We start from the raw sequence: 16,633 nt of genomic DNA on the forward strand, positions 1-16,633 counted from the left end.
AAAACTGACACCTTCAAGTCTGTCACTGAGTGATTAGAGAGGTTGAAGTGTTCTCCCACTGGTTTTTGAATGTTATGATTCCTGATGTCAGATTTGTGTCCATTTATTCTTTTGCGTAGAGACTGTCCAGTTTGGCCAATGTACATGGCAGAGAGGCATTGCTGGCACATGATGGCATATATCACATTAGTAGATGTGCAGGTGAACGAGACTCTGATGGTGTGGCTGATGTGGTTAGGTCCTATGATGGTGTCACTTGAATAGATATGTGGACAGAGCTGGCATCGGGCTTTGTTGCAAGGATAGGTTCCTGAGTTAGTGTTTTTGTTGTATGGTGTGCGGTTGCTGGTGAGTATTTGCTTAAGGTTGGGAGGCTGTCTGTAAGCGAGGACTGGTCTGTCTCCCAAGATCTGTGAGAGTGAGGGATCATCTTTCAGGATAGGTTGTAGATCTTTGATGATGCGCTGGAGAGGTTTCAGTTGGGGGCTGAAGCTGGCGGCTAGAGGCGTTCTGTTATTTTCTTTGTTGGGCATGTCCTGTAGTAGGTGGCTTCTGGGTACTCTTCTGGCTCTGTCAATCTGCTTTTTCACTTCAGCAGGTGGGTATTGCAGTTTTAAGAATGCTTGATAGAGATCTTGTAGGTGTTTATCTCTGTCTGAGGGATTGGAGCAAATGCGGTTGTATCTTAGAGCTTGGCTGTAGACAATGGATCGTGTGGCGTGTCCTGGATGGAAGCTGGAGGCATGTAGCTAAGTATAGCGGTCAGTGAGTTTCCGGTATAGGGTGGTGTTTATGTGACCATCGTTTATTAGCACAGTAGTGTCTAGGAAATGGACTGCTTGTGTGGATTGGTCTAGGCTGAGGTTGATGGTGGGATGGAAATTGTTAAAATCATGGTGGAATTCATTGAGGGCTTCTTTTCCATGGGTCCAGATGATGAAGATATCATCGATGTAGCGCAAGTAGAATAGGGGCGTTAGGGGACGAGAGCAACTGCGAAAACTATCAGTACAGAGTCCTGCCCTTCAGTCTAGCAACCACTCCAAGTGTTTTCACCAAGTGCTTGGCAGTAGCAGCTGCTCACCTGAGAAATCAGAGGATCCAGGTATTCCCTGTGGTGCTGGAACACATTTTATAGAGGGGGTGCTGAAAGCCAGCTAAGGAAACTGTGAACCCTTTGTGTTCAAAAGCAATGTGAAAAAAGTGCAATTACTGCTCACACCACACGGGTGCAGCACAGCTCTGAGATTCTCAAGAATGGCAAAATAATGCTAATTTCTTTCTGACAGCACCAGCAAACTTTTCACAGTAAAATCTGGGGGTGCTGCAGTACTCCCCACACTCCTAATTCTCACGCCTATGGGTATTCCTGTACACTGATGATTGGTTCATTCAAGGAAGATCAGCAAAGCAGGTAAATGACTCCATCCATCATATCTTGCAACTTTTCATCACATTAGGCTTCGGAATCAACAGTGGGAAATTATTTTTATTCTCAACTCAGAGAACAGAGTTCACACAGCAGTAGATTCCACAATAGCAAAGGCTTATCTGCCGCAGGATGGATTCAACACCATAGTAGATCTCAGCCAGCTGCCAGCTTACCCTCAAACACTGGAGAAAAGTCTGTTTCAGACTTCTTGGACATATGGCCCCTGCATATATGTAATACAGCATGCTCGCCTTTACCTGTTCTGCATGCAGGGATTGTTAAATTGGGAAATTGTTATATCTACTCAACAGACATTACATTGACACAAGGGTGCAGGTCTGCCAAGAAATCCTCTCTCATTATTAACTTAGTGGAAGGATCTTCTCTGGGTATGCAAAGGAGTACCATTTTCTTCGCCTCTACCTACCAAGAAACTGGTGATGGATGCTCCCACACTTGGCTGGGGAGCTCACCTGGACCACATTCAGACTCAAACCCACTAGACTCCTGAAGAAACTCACTTTCACATAAATGTGCTAGAGCTCAGAACTATTCATTTAACCTTCACATCATTTCTCCCCATGTGATGAGAAATGATAGTCTAGTCCCTGACTATTCCCTATTTGAGGCCTCAAAATCTGATGCCCACTTTGGCAGGGCTATCCTTCAATCTTTATTTAGGTAGTTTCTGAGCACCAACCTCCTATCTATGAGGTCACGGCTTGTGGATAATTACTCAAAAAAGTAAGGTGGGTGAGGCAGTATCTTTCATTGGGCCAACTTCTGTTGTTGAAAGAGACAACTTTCCAAGCTTATCCAGCGCTCTTCTTCAGTTCCTGAAGAAGTACGTCTTTTTCATCACCAGAAGTTGGTCCAATAAAAGACAATGATTCACCCACCTTGTCTCTCTAATATCCTGGGACCAGCACTGCTACAACAATACTGCAAACATGAAAGAAGAAAGAACAGTTACTTTGCATACACTAACTGTAGTTCCTCAGGATGTGTTGTCCACATGTTTTCCATGACCTGCCCTCCTCCACTTCTATGGACTCCTACAACAGCTGCGTTCTGTACTGGTGAAGGAGCTGAGGGATGGTTTGGGCCAGTCCACCCTTGATACCCTTGAGCAAGATGGGCTGAACAGGCATAGGTGCAGACACAGCCTCAGCAGACAGTGCTGGCCAAAAGAGTCTTGTCTTGAGTGCATGAGGCACGTGCACACCAGAAGTGGAATACATGGGGACAACACATCCTGAACCACAGTTACTTTAAGGCCAATAAATGTTCTTTCTCCCTCCACAAAACAAATCCTAGCGTCTCCTCCAGAAACTTCTCTCCTGCACAAATATGCAGTTACACATACTCTGGTGCTGCTAACATCATGGAGATACCTGGAGGCAGCCAGATACATGAGTGAAGGCTGTTGCTTTGCAGTATATGTATCTCCCAGAATCCTTTTCCCATGTGGTGCCTTGAGTGTTAGTGCCAGAGCCATAGAGAAGTGCTTCTCTATGTCCATGGGATGGTCACTGGGGGGACCCTGTCTGGCCCATATATTCCTATACCATGGAGTTGCACTGTAGCTTCCATGCTTCCTGTGGGTCTGAATCTGCCTCCAGAAGGTAGTAGGTGTAGAGTACAGTGGGTCTCTTCTTGAACTGAATGGGTTAGCTATTGGCATATCACAGTAATGTTTTGTGATCTGTACTGGGTATCTGTTCATTTGTGGCTGCAGTTCTGGGTGTTGGGTATGATCTTTAAAGCTCTATATAGCCTGGGACACAAGTGTTTGAGAGACAGACTTTTTCACAGTGGCAGCTTAGCATTTGCTGGGGTACTCTGGTAGAATTACCATGATTGGCAGAAAGAGATCATTCTGATTTGAGAATGTGTACATAATTGTAGACTGTTGTCATGTCCCCCTTAGTCATTGCTCAACCAAGCTGTAAGTTTTTATCTCTGTTATATTTTCCTTATGAATCAAGCCCTCAAGATCCTTGATAGTTTTGTTATTTTTTTCTTTACTCCCTTAATTTTTAAATATATTTCCGTCACTGTAGTGCTGAAAAATGAACACAATTCTAGGTGTGGTCACTCTAGGCCCATATAGAAAGAAGTATTCCTGCCTTGCTTCAAGGTCTGATGCTTGTACGTATACGGCCTGAAACTTCAAGGCCTTTTTGGGGGATGGGGGCAGCTATATTACATCCCAAATTCATGTGCAATATGACAACCATGTGACTGTGTCACACTGCCTACCCAGCTGTTGACAACACATGGTATTCATGATTAGGGAGAATGCACAGCAGAAACAAGCAGCAGTGCTGGAACTTTGTGTGCAGACAAAACAAATGTGGAGGCCTCGTTGCTAGTATTGTTAGAGAATGTACGTATGAGATAGCTGGATGTGTGTGTGATGCATGCACACTTCATACAGGGACAAGCCTCAGTTTCTACAGAAATGTTTGTTACAGTTATATGAGTAAGTCCTAAGTGCAAACAAAGTGTAATGTTCTGTGTCTGTTTCTTTCCAAGTGTCCAGTAGTGACATTGTCATTATGGGAATAGCAATAGGAAGCATCCTTCTTCTTCTTCTGGTTCTCAGCTTTGCTGTGCATAAAAGAGCTCAAATTGCTCGGATCTTTAGCAGGTAAGTAAAATTTCATTCACGTTTACACTATATGATAAGATTGTGACACTTATTTCTAATCCCAGTTCCCCCAGTGTTACACTTGGCAGTAAGCCTGCCACACATTGCTGGCCACCTGCAAAAGCACCTCTGTTATATTTACTAACTGGTCCATTATTAGCCTAGGGTACTGCCACAGATCTGGTTGGGCTCCCTGCTGCTGGATGCTCTCCTGACTGTTGTGAGAAAATTCAAACTAGACCGTGTTGGAAATTTTCTTCCAAAACTGAGTGTAGTCAGAAAATACCAATTAGGCAGAATGAAATGTTTCATCAAATCTAGTACAGATGCAACTAAACCTTCATCAATCACCATCTCCCCGCAGTGCCAGGGGATGGGGAAGGACAGCACTGCTGTGCTTTACCTTCCCACCTTTCCCATAGCTACAGGGGGGCAGGCAGAGCATCGGAAGCTCTGCCTCCCCACTTTCCCAGCTGGCTCTAGGGGACAGACAGGCAAAGCACCATGATTGCACCTTACTTGCTCTGGGAACTCGAGGGGATTGACAGGGAAGCAGAGTGAAGGGGCTTTCTGCCTCTCCCGCAGCAGGGCTTTTGAAATTGATTAGAGCCTTCCTTGAATGTAGCTGGGGAGCTAAAAAAATATGTTTTGGTTGTCCCAAAGTGGAATTTTTCTTCAAAGTCTTTCTGCAATTTTTTGGTGGTTTTGACATTCTGTCCAGCTTTGGGATTACATTTTCTCAAAACCATGACAGTTTTAACAGAAAGAGACCCACGTTCCCAGACACACACACAGACACTTCCTCTTTTTGCCCAGTTCTAAACCACACATTGATTCACACGTGCCCTTTGCTTGCTGGGACAGGGTTGAGCTTAGGTACTGTTCCTAGCTTTGTGTGGCTAGAGGCACAGTACCTAAGCTCAACCCTGCTGGAGCAGATCTCAAGTCTGACACCTTTCTTGGCAGAGATGACCCCTGCAGTCCAAATGCCGAGGTGCTGAAATGTGCAGTCTCCCCAACAGCTTTTGCACATTCCTCAGAATCCCACTGAAAGGGTGAGCTGTCTGGTTTACAGTTTACCTCTTCAGGGGTACCTCTAGTGAAAGCCAACAGACATACACAAACTTTGCCCAGCTTTCCAAAACACCACTACTCTTTACTTAGTACTATGAGAAAACCAGATCTATACAAAATAACAGACACTCCAAAAAGTGTTTCCCTGTGTCATGTTCCTCACCACTGTGAATTTTCTTTGGGGTTGGTCCTGTGGCACCTTTAAGACTAACAGAAGTATTGGGAGCATAAGCTTTCATCAGTAAGAACCTCACTTCTTCAGATGCACCTCACTTCTTCCCTTGCATCTGAAGAAGTGAGGTTCTTACCCATGAAAGTTTATGCTCCCAATACTTCTGTTAGTCTTAAAGGTGCCACAGGACCCTCTGTTGCTTTTTACAGATTCACGGCTACCCCTCTGATACTTTGGGGTTGGGCAGAGTTTTCTGTGGTGTCTAGAATCTTTCCCCTGCAGCTCGTGACTTCTCTTCAAATTCTTGGAGCCTTTTCATCCAAGCTAGCTGTTTCTGACATTGATTGATTCACAAACTGGATTCTCCTCCCCCTTGTCCCCGCTATGAAAGCATGCCCATCTCTCCCTGTCTCCTGGCATGTGATGGAGTGTACACCCTCTACACCAGTCAGGAAGGGGTTAAAATGCAGTTTTGGCCTCAGGCAGCCCCACCATGCTGAACCTGCAAGGCATGCCAATCTTGGAGCAAGAAATTAAAAAGGGAGAAGCTCAATTTAAAAAGACCCAGCCATAGGAGGTGGACATATCTCTCCCCACTAGTTCACAGAAAGGAGTACTGTGGAGGATGGAACTGCCAAGGAGGTTCTGCAAACATTTCTGGGTAGCCTTTGAGGATACTAGCTGGGCTACGGCTTGTCAGGTATATCCTGAAAGGAGGGAGGCGAGGGACTTGTTAGGACTATTTTTGTTGTGTTTTTCTTTTGTTACCTTTCCACTGAGGCCTTAAAAGGGCTTGGGAAGAATATTTTTAAGCAGGCCACAGTAGGAAGACATCCATGGAAGAAGCAGGAGGTGTGAGGAAGTGGACCTTAGGGCTGGAACCTAGGGTAGAGGGTGGGACTGAGTTCCCCTCCAGACCACCAAGGGAAACCCTAACAAAGGCTCTGGATAAGTGTCATAAGGCCTAGTGGACCTAAAGTCAGTCTAGAACTCTGGAACAAGGCTGCCAGACTGTTACTGGAGTGCACGCTGACTTACCCTGAAAGGGGTGAGACTAAAGAGTGAGTTGGCCAGAAGGTTGAGTCACAAGAAAAAGAGGAGCCACCTGAAAACCTGAATGACTGGTCAGTGAGGCTATGGAGAGGGAAAACCTGACTAGGGGAAAACTTACTCATCCCCAAGGCAGTCATATGGCTGATGAGTCTCTTTGTCTCATTCCCAAAACTTCTGTTCTTCTGTAACAGGGTTCACGACCTGCCCTCTTCCTGGGGCCTGCTTGCTGCCCCCAATAAGGCTCAGAGAGTCTTCAGGGTTGCGCAACACCTGTGTCTTTATTTACTTAAGGTTGTCCCACCACCAGTGTCTATTTATATACAAGCTTTACAGGATTAGTCACCTCCTTTACAGGCAGAGACAGCCTTCAGCTAGGAGGCCTCCACTTCCCTCCCTGGCTGTCCCCTGCCTTCTGGCTCCCTCCCAGCCTTTATAGCCCTTGGCTTGTCAGGCCAGCAGGTGTTGCCAATCCTCAGACTGGCATCAGGCCTTTTCTGTCAGCCCCAATCTGTTTCCCCTGATTGGACCTGACCGGGCAGGGGCTAATTAGGTGCTTTTGCACCAGCACCCTGCTACACCATCCAATAGCCTTCCTTTTTTCCCCTCCTGGCAGTCCTTTTCAAAGCCCTGTTATCTGACCTTTGTCCCTTTGTCCTCTTTGGGGATTTTTTTTGTTCTTTTCAAGTAATGACCCTATGAGTGTTCCACTTCAGGTGTGAACACGCCTTTGATTGGAGATTTTAGATAGCGATGCCTTTTTGGTATCAGATGACCTGCCCTCAGTTAGTGCTCAATGGTCTTGGCCTGAGATGGGTGACTGTAGCAATACAAGAGACACTCTGATGTTTCTAAAGTCTCAGTACTGACCTCTGCACCCTCCGCACCATCCATGGCCTCTGGATCACAGAAAACTACTGTGCAGTTAGATCGCCAGACGCCCACAAAGACCAGAGTAGCACCGGTACTGACCCCTCTCAGCTTGGTCTCCCCTCTTTTCAGTTAACCTCTGGTCCTCGAGAAGTTTAGCTTCCCTAAAGACCTCTTTGTCTCAGATGAATCCAAGTCTCCTCTGCTCATAGTTACGCAGGGTCTTTCGGTATCCCACTCGTCCTCTGTACTGTCTTTTTCTCAAGTACCAACATACCACTCTGTACTGAAAATACAATTCATAGGGGCATACTTGGATTCATTGACAGTCAGGGTCTACCTCCCCACCGACAGATTCATAACATTAGCATATGTAGTCAGGACCATTCAGGGGAGTCCATGAACCTCAGTAAGGAACTGTGTACAGCTCCTGGGTCATATGTCAGCCTGCACCTTCGTGATTGATCATGCAAAACTATTCGTCCTAGATGGGTTGAAAAATCAACTCAATGTCTGTGCTGACATTCCTTTCATTCTCCCACCTCCAACCACACCCTTCACAACGAATATATCTCTCTTGAGATAGGGAGCTCACCTCAGTACTCTCACAACTCAGGGCAGATGGTCACCTCAGGAAACCAGTCTCCACATCAACCTGTTTGAACTCCTGGGTAGTCAGGAATGCTTGCCATCATTTCTCACCTCTCATCGGGGCAAATCAATTAGATCATGATGGACAATGTGGCCTGCATAGTCTACATCAATAAACAGGGAGGAATACGGTTCCCATCTCCATGTGCTAAAGCAACAAAGCTGTGGAACTGGTGTATAGCCCACGAGATCCAAATTTCAGCTGTCTACCTTCTGGGTGTTCAAAACACCACAGCAGATATTCTCAGCAGGTGCTTCTCCCAGGACTATGAATGGGATCTGGCCTCTCAAACTCTCCATTGTATTACTCCTAGAGGAATTCTGTGCTACTGCGGAATGCAGAATTCCCTGCTTTTCCTGCAGAATTTCTGGCTGCCATGAGGGGCTGCTGGACTCTGCAGAGCCCAGCTTGCAGTGAGCAGAGCACCCAGCCTGGTGGGGTTGGAGGGTGCACACTCTTTGATCCTCATTCTCCCAGGAGGGGAGAGGACCTCGGAGACCCAGCCAGCTCTGGCAAATGGTGAGGAAGGGCACGGCTCCACCACACCATGTCCCCTGGCAGTTCAGTAAAGAAGTTGGGGGGGAATAAAGGCTCTGGGGGTGCTGGTGTCTGGGTTGGGGGCTGCCTTACAACTGGGCTCTGTGGAGAAAGGGGGACTGGCATCTGGGGTCTGCCCCATGGTTGGGCTCTGTGGGGAGTGGGGGGCTGACATCTGGGGGCTACACCAGGACTGGGCTCTGTTGGGAGGGGAGGCTGGTGTCTGGGAGCTGCCCCACAGCTAGGCTCTGTAGAGAGGAGAGGGCTGGTGTCTGGGGGGGTGCCCCATGGATGTGCACTGTAAGGGGGGGGTGCTGGTGTCTGGGTCAGGGGCTGACCTGCGGCTAGGCTCTATGGGGAGGGGAGATTGGTGTCTGGGCCAGGAGGTGCCCCGTGGCTCGGCTCTTGGGGGATGGTGGTGTGCGTGTCTGGGTCAGGGGTTGCCCTTTAGCTGGGCTCTGAGGGTTATGACTGCAGGTGTCTGGGCCCCGTGGACCCACACGCACACTCCAACTGGAACTGTGTTGTTATAGGGGTTTCTTTAACTCTCTACTCCTGGGGGAATCTTTTTTGCTCTTGTCTGTATTGTTGATAGATATTCTGAGATAAATTACCAAATTAATTGAAACTGGAGTGATTATATTGCGTTATTTTGACATATAAAATATGCATAATTTTGCAGAATTTTCAATTTTTTGGCACAGAATTCTCCAAGGAATACACAGCTCCTAAAGTGGGGACTTCCAGAGGTGGATCTGTTTGCCACTTCAAGAAACAATAAGTGTCCTCTATTCTGCTCAAGAGGCGGTCTAGGCCACCACTCTTTGGGAGACGCCTTTCTCCTGTCATGGATGAAAGGACTATTCTATGTGTTTCCTCCATACTGCTAAGACTAAGAGAGTTGAACAAGATCAGGCAGGACGATGCCAGTATTATACTTATAGTACTGACCTCGCTGAGACAGGCTTGGTGTCCTTACCAGTTTCAGCTACGTGTCCATCCAAACTTTCGATCATTCCCCATTTCCTCTCCCAGGAAGCAGGTCATGTACTTCACCCTAACTTATATATCCTCTGCCTGAGGGCATGGCTCCTTGTGAGTCACCGGGTTATAATCCACCTGCTCTGCAGAAGTAAACAAGTGTTACTGAACAGTAGAGGTGAGTCAACCCAAATTACTTGCCTGCAGAAGTGGAATAGATTCAGCAATTAGTGTCAATACCTCTGGCATCTGCCAGGATCTGTGTCGCTGTCAGTGATCCTGTATTACCTGTTGGACCTAAAGAAATCAGGATTATCACTTCTTCTTCGAGTGCTTGCTCATATCCATTCCATTAGGTGTGCGCGCGCCGCGTGCACGATCGTCGGAAGATTTTTACCCTAGCAACACCGGCGGGTCGGCTGTGGAGCCCCCTAGAGTGGCGCCTTCATGGCGCTGAATATATACCCCAGCCGACCCGGCGCCCCCTCAGTTCCTTCTTACCGCCCCTGACGGTCGTTGGAACTGTGGAGCGCGGCATAGCTGTCCTCCACTCTCCCTAGCTTACTTAGTCATTCAAAGTTATAGTTATAGTTGTAGTTCTAGTGTTTATAGTTAAATAGTTTTAAAGTTGTTATAGTTGTTATTGTAGTTCAGGGGGTTAAGGGGGTCGTCTCCCCCTTTCTCCCCCGGCCGCGGGCCCGGGCTCATGCCCAACGCTCCCGGCTTCAAGCAGTGCGCCTCCTGCGCTAAGCCTATGCCAACGAGTGACCCGCACGACTCCTGTTTGAAGTGCCTGGGAGAGTCCCACCAAACAGACAAATGCAAGATCTGTAAGGCCTTCAAACCAAGAACCAAGAAGGAGCGGGACTTTCGGCTCAGGCAACTCCTAATGGAGGCGGCACTTAGCCCGGACACTCCTTCCACGGGCCAGACTCCGACGCCTAGCACTTCGGTGCGCAGTGCCCCGGCGGCACCGGCTATGACGACCACGCGAGTGGCGTCAGACAAGCCTCCCCGGCACCGGACCTCGTCGGCACCGCAAACACAGCAAGTGCCGCGGCGCCGGTCATTATCCCCAGGGCATAAAAAAGCCCATAAGACGGGGACGTCCGTGCCGAAGACGCCGGCTCCCCCAGTGCCGGGGGTAGAGCCACGTCCGCCGGTGGAGCAACGGAAACAGGCGCCTCCAGCACCGTCGACTCCGGCGCCGAGGCCGTCGACTCCGGTACAAATAGCGTCTCCACCGAGGCCGGCGGTGATACAGTGTCTCCCGTCGACTCCAGAGACCTTCGCGGCGGCGAGAGACTTGATAGCTCTCACGGAGCCGGCACCGCCTCAACCGCCGGCACCGACTGTACCGTTGACTCGCCCGGTACAGTCAAGAGGGAAACCTGCCTTGATGCGCCCTCCATCACAAGGGCTGGAACCTCGGCGCCGATCCAGGTCCCGAAGCAGGTCCCCACGCCGCTCGCAGTCCCGGCACCGAATATCGTCTCGGCACCGGTCGTACTCGCGGTCAAGATCTTCTTCGCGGCACCGCTCTACGTCTCGGCACCGATATGATCGTCGGCACCGGTCAACGTCGAGACGTAGTTCTCGGCACCGCCACGCTCGACGCTCGACGCCGAGGGGCCGATCCCGGCACCGGGCATACTCTAGGTCCTCGTCGAGGTCCAGATCTGACTCCCGGCACCGACGAGGTCATCGGCACCGGTCGCGGTCCCGGCACCGATCGCCGGCACCGCACAGAGATAGATCATCTCCGGACCGGCACCGTGCGGCACCGCAGACCACGGGGATCGTTTCATCTTTCGCGGCACCGCCATGGCCGTCAAGATCGGCGTCTCGCTCCTCGGAGGACCTGTCGAGATCGGCATACCCCCCTCAGGGGCAGGCCGAGGAACGAGACTTGGGCCATTGGCAGGAGAGGGCAGAGGACCACTCTCATGGACCATCTCACTGGTCGTTTTGGACCCCGTGGGCGTATCACCAGGAGCAAGGGGCTTCATTACCATCGACCTCTCGCTCGGGTCACTCGGTCAGAAGGGCCCCAGAATCCACCATCTCTCGGCCTCCGCCTGGAGGCGTGGAGGCTTCTGTGTCCACACCACCCGACACCGTGGACCCAAGTGCAGGTGACGCTCCGACCCAAGACCAGGGGGACCGGGACCCCCCCTTGGATCCACTACCACCGGAGGCGTCCTCCTCCTCCTCTCCGGATGAGGCAGTGGCGGGCACTTCATGCACGGGTCCCCCTCCGATAGATCTTCGGGCTCACCAGGATCTCCTGCGCAGGATGGCCCGTAATATGGACCTGCAGACGGAGGAGATAGTGGAGGTGCACGACCCGATCGTGAATATCCTTGGATCGGATGCCCCATCGAGGGTGGCGTTTCCCTTGATCCGCACGATCCAAACGAACGCGGATACGATATGGCAGACTCCTGCCTCCATTCCACCCACAGCGAGAGGGGTGGAAAGGAAATACTTTGTCCCATCTAAGGACTATGGGTACTTGTACATACACCCCCAACCGTGTTCACTGGTGGTGGAATCAGTGAATGCACGAGAGCGCCACGGCCAGCAGGCTGCAGCGCCAAAATCAAAAGAGGCTAAGTGGCTTGATCTGTTTGGCCGTAAGGTTTACTCAGCCGGAGGGCTACAACTTAGAGCGGCGAATCAACAGGCGCTACTGAGCCGCTACAATTTCAACTCCTGGAACTCTATGGGGAAGTTTAAGGAGTTGATTCCCCAAGAGTCCAGGGAAGAGTTTGGAGCCATGGTTGAGGAGGGTAAGAAGGTGGCTCGGACCTCCTTACAGGCCTCCCTGGACATAGCGGACTCGGCCGCAAGGACCCTGGCCGCAGGTATCGCTATGCGCAGGACCTCCTGGCTCCAAGTTTCGGGTTTGCCTCCTGAATTACAGGAGACCCTACAGGATTTGCCCTTTGAAGGACAGGGGCTGTTCTCGGAGAAGACGGACTCTCGATTGCAGAGCCTCAAAGACTCCAGGACAATCATGCGCTCCTTGGGGATGCATGTTGCGGGTCCCCAGCGCAGACCATTTAGGCCGCAGCCTCAACGTTTTTACCCCCCTCCACCTCGTCAGAGACAGGACCCTGCCAGAAGGCGAGGGCGAGGTGGTAGGAGAAGATGGGCTGGCCCTCAACCCGGTCAGAACCAAGGGCCACCAAGACCACCTTCAGGTCCTAGACAGAACTTTTGAAGGTGCGGTCGAGGACGGCGCCCCAGTCATCCCCCAGGATCCAGCTCCCTCCTTTCGGGATCGCCTCTCCCACTTCCACCGTTCTTGGTCCCTTATAACTTCGGACCGTTGGGTCCTCCGCACGGTGGAGAGGGGATACGCTATCCAGTTTTCTTCTATCCCCCCCTCCCACCCCCTTTCCCCGTCCCTCTTCAGGGACCCTTCTCACGAGCAACTTCTTATACAGGAGGTTTCTACGCTCCTGGCCATGGGGGCCATAGAGGAGGTTCCGATAGACTTAAGGGGCAGGGGATTTTATTCCCGTTACTTCCTGATCCCCAAGTCCAAAGGAGGTCTGCGGCCCATCTTGGACTTGCGCGGACTCAACAAATTCGTAGTAAAGTTGAAGTTCCGCATGGTCTCTTTGGGGGCCATTATCCCTTCCCTCGATCCTGGAGACTGGTTCGCCGCCCTCGACATGAAAGACGCATACTTTCACATCTCAATTTACCCACCTCACAGACGCTTCCTGCGATTCGTGGTAAACACGGTGCACTACCAATTTACAGTCCTTCCCTTCGGCCTATCCTCGGCCCCAAGGGTGTTCACGAAATGTATGGCTGTCGTGGCAGCGTACCTTCGTCGGCAAGGGATACAGGTGTTCCCGTACCTAGACGACTGGCTGGTGCGCGGTCGCACCAAGGAGCAAGTTCAAGCTCACGTCCACAGAATAGTGCACACATTCAACAAGTTGGGCATCCTACTCAACAAGGACAAATCCACTCTAGAACCTACCCAGAGAATAGAATTCATCGACGCAGTTCTAGACTCCAGACGTGCACAAGCCATCCTGCCAGACAACCGATTTGGCACCATCACGAACCTCATTCAAGGGCTCAAGGCCTTCCCAACTACCACGGTGAGGTCGTGCCTTACCCTGCTGGGTCACATGGCTTCCTGCACGTACGTAACCAGGCATGCCAGACTTCGACTTCGCCCGCTTCAAACCTGGGTGTCATCAATATACCGTCCACATCGGGACAGCCTGAACATGGTGGTCACGGTCCCGAACTCGGTCCTGGCCTCCCTCACCTGGTGGCTAGATCACACTGTAGTCTGCGAGGGGATGCCATTTCACGCCCCACAACCCTCCCTGCACCTGGTCACAGACGCGTCATCTCTGGGTTGGGGCGCCCATCTCAACGAACACCATACCCAGGGCCTGTGGACTGCATCCCAGTTAGCCCTACACATCAATGTTCGGGAACTGATGGCGGTACGCCTGGCGTGCCAGGCATTCCTCAATCTCCTACGTGGCCGCTGTGTGTTAGTTCTCATCGACAACACCACGGCCATGTTCTACATCAACAAGCAAGGAGGAGCACGTTCGTCAATTCTATGCCAAGAGGCCATTCGCCTGTGGGACTTCTGCATCGCCCACTCAATCCATCTCACGGCATCGTTCCTCCCTGGAGTCCAGAACACTCTAGCAGACCGACTCAGCAGGTCCTTCCAAACGCACGAGTGGTCTATCCGTCCGGACATTATACATTCCATCTTCCAGAGGTGGGGGTTTCCCCAGATAGACCTGTTTGCATCTCGAGACAACAGGAAGTGCCACGTGTTCTGCTCCCTACAAGGTCGAGCTCCGGGCTCCCTCTCGGACGCCTTTCTGCTTCCCTGGAAAGACCACCTGTTTTATGCCTTCCCTCCGTTTCCTCTGGTCCACAAGGTACTGCTCAAACTGCGCAGAGACCAGGCACAGGTAATTCTGATCGCTCCTGCGTGGCCAAGACAACATTGGTACACCACACTGTTGGAGCTCTCGGTTCAGACACCGATCCCGCTTCCGTTGGATCCGGATCTCATCTCTCAGGACCACGGCCGGTTGCGTCACCCCGACCTCCAATCACTCCACCTCACGGCGTGGCTGCTCCATGGTTCACCCAGGCAGAGCAGCAATGCTCGCACTCTGTACAACAGATTCTACTGAGCAGTAGGAAGCCCTCAACACGGACCACGTACCTGGCCAAATGGAAGCGGTTCTCCTGTTGGTGCGAACAACGAGCCACATCCCCGTTGCAGGCACCCATTCCCCTCATTTTGGAATATCTCCTCTCCCTAAAACAACAGGGGTTGGCGATATCTTCAATTAGAGTTCACCTGGCCGCTATATCGGCCTTTCACCCAGCGGAACTCGCGTCCTCGGTATTCTCTAACCCGATGGTCGTTAGATTCCTCAAGGGCTTAGACCGGACGTACCCACAACAGCGTCATCCCGTCCCGACGTGGGACCTCAATCTGGTTCTCTCCAAACTCACAGGTCCTCCATTCGAACCACTAGCCACCTGTTCACTTTTGTACCTATCCTGGAAGACAGCCTTCCTCGTAGCCATCACCTCAGCAAGGCGCGTTTCTGAACTCAGGGCGCTTACATCCGAGCCCCCTTATACAGTTTTCCATAAGGATAAAGTGCAGCTTCGTCCACATCCTGCCTTTCTCCCTAAGGTGGTTTCTCCATTTCATATCAACCAGGACATCTTTCTCCCGGTCTTTTATCCCAAACCACATGCCACTCGCCAGGACCAACGTTTGCATTCCCTGGACGTACGAAGGGCCCTGGCCTTCTATATTGACCGCACAAAGCACTTTAGAAAGACGACGCAACTCTTCGTTGCAGTGGCCGACCGAATGAAAGGCTCACCGGTCTCCTCACAACGCCTATCCTCCTGGATTACGTCTTGCATCCGGACTTGCTATGACCTGGCAGGTGTCTCAGCACCGCACCTCACCGCTCACTCCACGAGGGCCCAAGCCTCCTCGACTGCTTTCCTGGCACAAGTTCCGATCCAGGACATTTGTAGAGCGGCGGTTTGGTCATCAGTCCACACGTTTACAGCTCACTATGCACTAGTGCAACAGTCCAGGGACGATGCTGCATTCGGATCAGCGGTTTTGCACACAGCAATGTCTCACTCCGACCCCACCACCTAAGTTGGGCTTGGGAGTCACCTAATGGAATGGATATGAGCAAGCACTCGAAGAAGAAAAGACGGTTACTCACCGTTGTAACTGTTGTTCTTCGAGATGTGTTGCTCATATCCATTCCAAACCCGCCCCCCGTCCCCACTGTCGGAGTAGCCGGCAAGAAGGAACTGAGGGGGCGCCGGGTCGGCTGGGGTATATATTCAGCGCCATGAAGGCGCCACTCTAGGGGGCTCCACAGCCGACCCGCCGGTGTTGCTAGGGTAAAAATCTTCCGACGATCGTGCACGCGGCGCGCGCACACCTAATGGAATGGATATGAGCAACACATCTCGAAGAACAACAGTTACAACGGTGAGTAACCGTCTTTTAGCTCAAATAAAGTTCACTTGGCTGCAGTATCAGCCTTTCATCGTCCAATAGCACAGTTTTCTATATTTCTCACTCTATATCTTCAAGTTTATTAAAAGTTTGGGGAACCTCTACCTCCAGGTTAAGGACCCCACTCCAATTGGCGACCTCAGTCTGGTACTTAATATCTCATGAGAACAGTATTTGAAGCAATGGCATCTTCACTTTTATATGAAGATTGCCCTCTTAGTAGCCATCACTTTGGGCCTCAGGTGTTCTTCAAGGACAAGATCTCTTTACATCCACACTCTGAATTCTTACCTAAGGTACTATGAGAATATCATCTTAACCAGTCCATTCATCTACAGATGTTTTCCCCAAAAAATATGTCTCAACCTCTTTTATACCCTAGATGTTAGCCTTCTATCTAGATAGGACCAAACAATTTTGCAGATCACCTAGACTTTTCATATCCATCAGAGACAAATCCAGAAAGTCTACAATCTCTGCTCAGAGATTCTTGAGTGGCATCTCTGGGTGTATCACCACATGCTATGATTCAGCTGGTACTCAACTCCCCTAAAGGGTAATAGCACATTCTACCAGATGACAAGCAATATCCACTGCATTACTCAAAAACGTTCCAATATCTGAGATATTTAGAGCACCTA

At 50.6% G+C, this 16,633-nt stretch overlaps 1 protein-coding gene across 1 annotated transcript in view; it reads left to right on the plus strand.

Moving 5' to 3' along the window:
- Positions 1-16,633, plus strand: part of LOC128830151 (disintegrin and metalloproteinase domain-containing protein 20-like) — a 191,173-nt gene that overhangs the window by 164,453 nt on the left and 10,087 nt on the right. The window contains exon 19 of the mRNA XM_054015910.1: positions 3,971-4,085. Coding sequence (XP_053871885.1) covers positions 3,971-4,085 — 115 coding nt within the window. The remainder of the gene's footprint in view (positions 1-3,970; positions 4,086-16,633) is intronic.

This window comes from Malaclemys terrapin, chromosome 1, assembly GCF_027887155.1.
Source record: "Malaclemys terrapin pileata isolate rMalTer1 chromosome 1, rMalTer1.hap1, whole genome shotgun sequence".
In the NCBI taxonomy this organism is placed as follows: Eukaryota; Metazoa; Chordata; order Testudines; family Emydidae; genus Malaclemys; species Malaclemys terrapin.